We start from the raw sequence: 8,655 nt of genomic DNA on the forward strand, positions 1-8,655 counted from the left end.
TCCACAACTGACTAGTGTACATTATTATTCTATCGGAGTTAATAAAGTCAGACATCACAGCTGGTGACTTGTCCAATGGTTTCTTGCGGATGAACCCACATGGAGATCAGTAGGTGAGAAACTTTTCCCTTCTAAATGGTGAACAGTCTGGCTGTTGGACAGATTCCTGTAGTCTTGGTTTTGTTGGTAAAATTGTACGTCCCTGTAGACGTTTCTGTTCCAAAAGTTGTGCCATTCTCTTATTTTCTATGATCCAGTTTATTGGTGGGTTTTTTTTGTTTGTTTGGTTTTTTTTCTAGTTTATTTTGGGATAGTTTCCTAATTACTTTTGGTGAAAAGCAGATGTCAGAAGAAGGCAGTAGCTCCATAAATATAGCAAAGGCTGAGAGAACAGGAATACCTAGCTTTGTCAAAAGTGAACCCAGGAGATGAGAAGGAGTTAATTCAACTGCAGGCCTGATTCTAATTTAAAGTAAGAACAATCTATAAACCACTGTGGGCCACCTAGCCCATGAGTAGAATAACCCAGATGTTTGAACTCTACCATTCCAGTGTCAGACATGCAACTCACTTGACACCTGACAGTCCAGAAGCTAAAAGCCTCCTTAAAGAAACCTCACATTCACAGCTGACAGCTTACATGGAAATATAACTCTGCAGAAAGAATCCCCACAGGGCATGCTAATGAGGCTAATTGGCAGTTGTAAGCAGACTTAAGGAGAGGTAGGGGAATACATATCAGCAACAGAGAAGGACCAGAACGGGACACTGAGATTTGTGCAAATCTTTGCTGACCCTAAAGTCTTTGGAAATTCCATTCTTTTTTTTTTTTTTTTTCCCCCCATACTTTTTTAAATTTTGTTAATTCTGTTTGGACAAATCTCTGGGTTTTGTTCAGCTGTCTTGAACAGATGTTCCTATCACTCACTGTCTGTTAGTCAATTGGTGCCTACTCTTGCCTAGTGCTGAGGAACTCACTATTTCAAGTATCGTTTACAGTAAAGATTTATACTGAAATACTACTTTATTCTTTTTCTGAAGAATAAGAAAATGACATTACAAAAAAAGCTTCTAACAATTTTGAGTCTTTTGTCTCAACAGTCTCATTGCTCAGCTCTTTCAGACAGATACTGGGGAAGGACAGTGATGCATCTATTTAAAACTTATTTTAAACCTTTTAGTCAACACAGTATCTTTACAAATACGCTTTGGATACTGTGTTCAATATTAAATGCCGTATTACAAAGAACTGCTGTTGAAAGAAGGTTGCTATTACTACTGTAGAAAAACTTCTACTTGCCTTTTCTGTGTATCTCACATGTATACAAATATATTCTTGTACTTTCAGAACTTGTTGGATTAACACTTCAACATATGGCTGTCCTACATTCCAACAAATGTCTCTTCTACACCAAGACTACTGGAAAGAATCAGAATTTATACAACAAAAATAATCTAAAGGAAGTACCTGGCACAGATGGGTCTCAGATATCAAGTTGTTGACCCGTGTAGTCTATTAATCATGCCATCAACACGAGTCTTCCTAACTGCAGACCATGCCAGATAAATCAATACTATGGAATTCCATGCTGTAGATTTTCAAACTTACCCAAAACAATGCACATACCTAGGAGATCAAGTCTTATAGTAAAAGGCTACAAAAAGCCTTGAGCCAGAAAGAAGTTTCCCATATATATACACACATATATATATATATATAAACTATATGCCTTATAATCCAGAAGTCTCATGAATTCCAGAAGTTTCACATTCCAGTCCCTCTGCACATCTGATCCCAAGATGAAACAGTGCAATAATATCCCATTCTTGAAGTAAAACCAAACATAAGGCTCAAAAAAGTCTTTAATTTTATTAAAATATTATAGGTCTGATTCCTCCCCCTATCTAAAGAAACTGAGAAACCTAGCAACAACCTGTGCTCCGCAAACTTTAGAACCCCAGTTCCTAACACTAACCACAACCCTCCACAACCAAGAGACCAGCTCTGTAGTAAGCAGCAACATACAGCATTTTCCTGTACGGGGACATACCAACAAGCCTAACTCTTCAGACTCTTGCAGAATAAATTAGGCCCTTGTAGTTTTATTGTTCCCTTTAAGCTGCATGTACACTTTGAAGCTTAAACTAAACCTAGCTAGAATGTGAAAGATAGCAAGATATTTCAAACAAAGCACAGAACTGTTGAAAATGAAGCTAATGAAATAGAAGAGCGCATTACAATAAATAATTAATTTTCCTACATTTAATTTATTATAATTAGAATTAATAACTTAATTCCAAGTAACTTTAATTAGAGTATAAAAACGTCTTGGATGTAACAATAATTAATTTAGTGTTTAAGCACAAGAAAAATGACTGTTGTGAAAAGATCCAAATGAAATATGAGAGCAGAAAATTATAATTTTACAAGGAAATGCAGATCTGTACATAGTTATTTCTGATACATTACAGTCCTTTAACTTGGAGGTCATTATACCAAAGATGGAATAACTATGTAAATAAAACATAAAATATTTAGTTTGCAAGGGGTACTCAACAAAATTCCCTGCTTCAGGGAAATCGTCCTACCTATTGCATCTTGCTTACAAGGTAGCATACTTAAAATGGGAGAAGGGAAGGAGAGGATAGCATTGTACTGACAAATATCCTACAAAATGGACAACTGTGATGCAGAAGGATTGTACCTAAACTTTCAACAGCAAAAAACATTCACACATAAGTAGCTAAATAAGGGGAGTTGCATTTTAACTCTTCAGTGTCAAGTAGTTTCAGCTGTCATTTGCCTCTGTGAAAACTGGTGAATATTTCAGCTTTCTTGAAATCTACACATTTGTTAGTTCCTCAGAAGGCTCTGTGGGGTACTGAATGCTTTTGAAAAGCTGTCAGTCAGCCTTGCCTGAGGTTACACAGCAGTTTGTAAAGGGGCAAGAATTAAGTCTGCCCCTCCTGAGTCTCAGTCCAGTCTTTAACGCACAAACCTGCCTCAATTTAAACTTCACCAAGAATCATAAATATATCCATAACAATATACAAAGTTTTAAATAAAATAAGCCTGAAGTAAACATTAGGACAGTATCTGTCTCAGCACCAGGAAGCCATGTCACCTCTTGGTAAAATAAACTTGCAAGGGTTTAACATGCCATCAAGTTATTATGTAAAATAGCAGCTCTTCAGCCTAGAGTAAGGTCAAAGCTACTGACTCCATAGTATACTAGCAGCCAACATAAACACCAGGCTTGCAAAGCAGAACCTCCAATCTGCAAAATGGAAATATATGCATGTGGAAATTTTATATAAGCCAAAAAACAGCCATGTGACTGTAAATAGCAATATATATATATATATATAAAATTTATTACAAAGAGTCATAGTAAACATTGCAATTCTGGCCAGTGGCAACTTTTTATTAGCAGACACTCCTCAGGGTAGTATCAGTTACATGATGACAACAATCGGTTCATTTTTAAGACTGCAGTCAGATTCCATTATAAAGTCACACTTTGATCACTTTTGATTTGGAGAAAAAAAAAAGTGGCCTAAAATCAAAATAATTAACTCAAGGTAAAAGAGAACTTTTTCCCCCATAGTATGGAAAATAACACAAACATCTGTTCATAGTTAAGGAACATTACAGAAAAAAGATGACAGAAAAGAGAAATTTTAATTTGCTTTAACATTTTATATCCTGGTAATATTAAAAAGCTGCTGTTAGGTGAAAATTGCCATGGTAGTATATCCAATTGAGTCCTGCATCCCCATCTCTGATAATATACTATCAAGACTCTAAATTATCTTTTTGGAAAAAAAAAAAAAACCTACCAAAAAAACCTCCTGACCAATATGTGTTCATTCGGAGTTATATATTCAAGAAAAACACAGGATCACAAAGTGATGGCAAAATTCTGACTGCAGCAGGCCCAGATTTCACCTTCAGGAGCTTGTGTGTGGAGTCTTATCATTGGTGCTTTTAGCAAGACCAAGACTGGGGACATCAGCAACATAAAAAAACCCCAACCAACCAACCAAAAAAACCCCAACCAAACACAAAAAACACCACCAAAAAACCCCCCAATCCCCCAACCTCTATCAACATATGCCCTACACCAAAGCATGCCAAACCCCAGCAAATTTCAAAATAGCAAGTACCCAATACCATGAGGACTGGTTGTGTATCCTTATGAGACTCACAGCTCTTGGATTTACTTCCAGAAGAAACAATTCTACTCATGTTTTCTTGCAAAGAGGATTATAGCAATAAATCATCCTGACGGTGTATGGCCTAAACGATACAAGACATTACTAATTTTCTATTGAAAAGTCCTCTCCAATTTGTAGAAAAAAGGCCAGTTGTCTACATTGCATGGTTCTTTTCATTTCCAGTTAACTTTCCTAGGATAGTTTTTTATAAGATAATAGACAACTCATGAACTGCACTTTATCGACAAGCTTTCTGTAATTCTTAAAGATGTCTTAGGAATTAAGTAAATAAAATCCCATCTTTTCCAGTTATTCTTAGTAAGCCCTCCTTTTTCTGATCATCTCAAAAGATCAGTGTCAGAGAAAAGAAAGAAAACACTATTTTTCATCCATGATGATTCACATTCAAGAAACTCACTTGCCAATGGAAAAAAAAAAAACAAAACATCTCTGGTATTGCTTTCCATTAAATGGATTTGATTTTCTGAACATACCATTCTTCACTAGCATAACTACCTTCTGAAATAAAGCCAATAAAGTGTTGTCTTTTCCTCCCAACAAATACATGAAGTTATATGAATAGGATGTTGTAGAATTGGAAGTGGAACAATAAGAACATTAAAAAAAAATAAAAATCAATGAGTCTTTTTCAGTACTTGCTTTATGATTGCTTCCCGAGTTTTAAATCATTGTTTCACAATGTAGTTACAAGATATGAAATCAATGGAATATTTTAGTTAAAAATCAAACCGTTACAAAACCCAAATGGGGTACTAATAGATACATGCTTTCCTCTTAAAAAGAAAAATACTGCAAACCTTAATGAAAACAGTATCTGAGAACTGAGGTGGAAACATCATCTAGATCTAATGATGTTGTTATGTCTGCATATGCCAGCTAACCTCGTAAAAGCTGTGCAAATTTATGCTGGGTCTCAACAAAAAAAGCAATGTGGAAATTACATACCCTTTACTTTCTTTACATACCTTTCTACTTGCTTCGGAATAATGAATCAAATAACTGACAGTTCCAAATAATAATTTTCTACTTTGATTCAAATGAAAAAATGGGTAATTTTTAAAAAATTATTTAATACACATATGCAGCTACCTGCAAGTATTCTGACAGACCTTAGAGGCAACATGATGGAGGTTGCAGAGGCCCTGTGAAGTCAGAACTCGGAATAAACAGGAGCAGAACTGGAGAGGAGAACACTTTGACATATATTAGCCTAAATAAAATTAAAGACTTTTTTGGACCATAAATCTTTCTAATAAGACTGAGAACAGACTTCCTTTGATAGGAATTCCCTATCCCTTTTTTCTCCTCCAGAAGCTGTCAATACCATTATTTTTATGTTTATCACCATCTTATCACCATCTTATTTATTCTAAAAATTTTTTCTGCATAGTTTTAGTGACACCTCTTCATAAGATATGTCTTGAGAAAGGCAATGAGACACGAAAGATGAGGGAGTTTTCTTTTTTCCTCTTTAAGTAAAAACCACAAACAAATGGATATTGTTAAGTGCATTAATAGAATTCATAGCTTCAGCTTGCTCTTAAAACGGATGGCACAGTCACCTCAGCAAGAATTCCTCCCTCTCAAAAACTGTAATATAAAAGCCAAGGTGTCTGGCAAGGCTATACAGTCAAATAGTAATACATCCTTCGGTCAAAAATTCAGTTTGAGAGCACACAGAATAAAAACCTGGCAACTAGCAGAATGAGACTCTAATTTCCACTACAAACACTTACTCACTATGCGGCAATACTAAGCAAAAGAAAATTGCAAACACAACAGGAGGGAATATCAGTACAGGAAACTGAGTCCTGGCCTGTGAAATAATTTTTATTTTTATATGAAAAAATACCAATCATATGAGAACCTTATCCACAACAGACTAGTGTGCAATTGTATTGAATGATCCTCCCAGTTTAGGCAAGTAATAGCCTATTACTCAGTTTACGCTGAGTTGTGCCTATTACTGCGTATTCCCTCCTCCTTGTAGCAAACCATATTCTAAGTTGTTATTTTGGGAAGATGCATTTCCTCTGAACAGATTTCATTAGACTAATTAAAATATTATTGTTTGTAACTGGGATAAGAAAGCAGGCGTAAGTCTTCTGTTTTTACTGTGCAAAAACAGTGCAAAAATAATGCAAAAAAATTTGCATTATTATTCTACCATATTTCCAGAATATTTGCCATTTTGATATAGCCAGCAGACAGGATCATTATTCATTGCCTTCGCCATTGTTCAAAAGAAGTTTGTGCTATTAATTTTAATTTTTGTAGTACTGTAACCATGCAGCCTGATGTTAAACTTCTTGGCACTCAAAATTTCCATCTATTTAGCATCCATTAGAAGGAAACAGAGCATCAAGCAAAAGAGGAACACTGGTTTGCTTTCTAGAAAATCATCAGATAATTCAGAATAAGAATCATTTGGCCATTATTTAAGAAACAGACATTTTTCATCTTCAAAACAGACATTTACTAAGTTTTTATTTGCTACTTCATTTGGCTAATTCATGTCTCTGCAGTTTTCAAACAAAAAGCAAGACAGAACGCACTGTGTTCTAAAGGTAAGAGGACAAAATAACTTCATATTTTCTTACCTTTGCATTATAGGGAATATAATGCTTTGATAAGGCTTCAGGAGTGTGCATCCATGTTTTGTCTACAGAAAAGCAAAATAAAAGAAGCGCTGAATAGGTTATTCAACTGGTAATTTAACTATTACAGTATCTATCTGGAAATCATCAACAACTCTCCTTTTACTCAGATAAGTATCTGTCTGAAGTAGTTATTGGGGCTGGAGGTAAACACAGAATATCTCACAACAAACATTTACATGAAAGAATTGGTCTTGGGCACACTTCCCATTTTAACTGACTTGACTTACCATAAAAATTCAAACTCCTCCCCCCAAATATATCTATTGGTCTATAGCGTTTTGCTGTTTCTGCCTCAGGTCAATATTTTCTGCATCCTGTTATTGTTTAAAGCACTGACCACATGTTCCACTTCTAATGAGTTTTTTTGATGAATTATGTGCTTTTTATGATGAATTATAAAGACGTCAAAGGGACAAAGGAAATTATTTTGGAAAAATTATCAGAGCAATAACTGATTCTAAAAAGCCCTAATCCTTGTACAAGAAAATAAAATCAAGTCAGATTGTGGTAACTGGTTCAGAATTTTAGATGTTCTTTAATCTTTCCTTACTTATTCTAAATGAATTTGTATATTTTCGTTTCATGATTTTCACATCACAAGACTGTGCTATTGTCTTATTTTTCCCACTGCATGTTTCATATGGTGACATGATGAGGTCATTACATGTAAAATACATCTTCTCTCCTTTTTTAATGGCCATTTAGAATGTTCTACATAATTTAAGGTGGAATTCCAAAAAATAGAAAAAACTTCTTATTAGACGTTTAGAAACAATTTTTTTAATGTTTTCTTATTTGAAAGCATTTAAGGAAAAAAAAAAAAATCCAAAAATACTCAGTTGTATTACCAACCCCATGGGTGATTCTGTAACACTGAGTAGTATTTCAAACTGCACACGTTCAATATTTAGTAGCATTTTCTAACACGAGATTAATCCTGTTTTGATTAGCATGAATTAAACTCACAAATCTGGAACTTTATTGAATTAAGTAATGGAATAATAGTTTAAAGCAAAATTCTACCCTTGGATATTCACAGACAATTCCCTTTGCCTTTAACAGGAGTTGCAGGTAGAGCAATTACCAGCTTTTTTGTTAGTTATACATAAGAACGATAAAATCCTGTTCACTTCAAACTGTTCAGGAGCAAAAGCTGTGACATTTGCTGACACTAAAACAATAAATAAATAATTTTCAATATACAGAAGCAAGAACACTGTTAAACAAGATATCCACCATAGTCACCACAGTAACGGGATCAAAATTGCAAAGCTGGAGGAAATTCTTTGTTCTTTAAGCAAATTTTGTTCTAGAGGACAGTGATGTTCAGCTCCATTACTGAAGAGTGATATTATCACTTCTTAATTAAGGAAGCATGATTTGTCCATTCAGCTGCACCCAGGAGTACAATTACGCACTGAAGTGGCTCTTCCTTTCAATTGTGCTTGTGATTGGAATACCAGAACCAAGACCCACACTCATTTCCCAGAATATACTAAGGCCTGAAACCTGATTTTGATTTTGAGTACAGTATCAAAAGCTGACGTTACCCACAAGTACAAAATAACACTCAGCATGAATTAGGAATGTTAGAATAAAGCCTGACAACCCAAAAGGTAACTGTATGCATTCTATTTTAAGTCAGTGCATGGCTGAAGGCCAGATGAGCAGACTGGCAATGGGGCTTGACTCTAAGTCCCAGACACAGAGGAAGTTGCTGGCAGGTAAGGCGAGGCTGCTCCCTGCCCCAGTGAAC

General features: G+C 35.1%; 1 protein-coding gene across 1 annotated transcript in view; it reads right to left on the reverse strand.

Moving 5' to 3' along the window:
• Positions 1–7,600, reverse strand: part of GULP1 (GULP PTB domain containing engulfment adaptor 1) — a 64,894-nt gene extending 57,294 nt beyond the window's left edge. The window contains exons 1-2 of the mRNA XM_029084937.1: positions 7,450–7,600; positions 6,840–6,901 (exon numbers count right to left, since the gene is read on the reverse strand). Coding sequence (XP_028940770.1) covers positions 6,840–6,901; positions 7,450–7,600 — 213 coding nt within the window. The remainder of the gene's footprint in view (positions 1–6,839; positions 6,902–7,449) is intronic.
• Between the last annotated feature and the right edge of the window lie 1,055 nt (positions 7,601–8,655).

Source organism: Antrostomus carolinensis, unplaced genomic scaffold (assembly GCF_000700745.2).
Source record: "Antrostomus carolinensis isolate BGI_N321 unplaced genomic scaffold, ASM70074v2 scaffold3400, whole genome shotgun sequence".
Classification (NCBI taxonomy): Eukaryota; Metazoa; Chordata; class Aves; order Caprimulgiformes; family Caprimulgidae; genus Antrostomus; species Antrostomus carolinensis.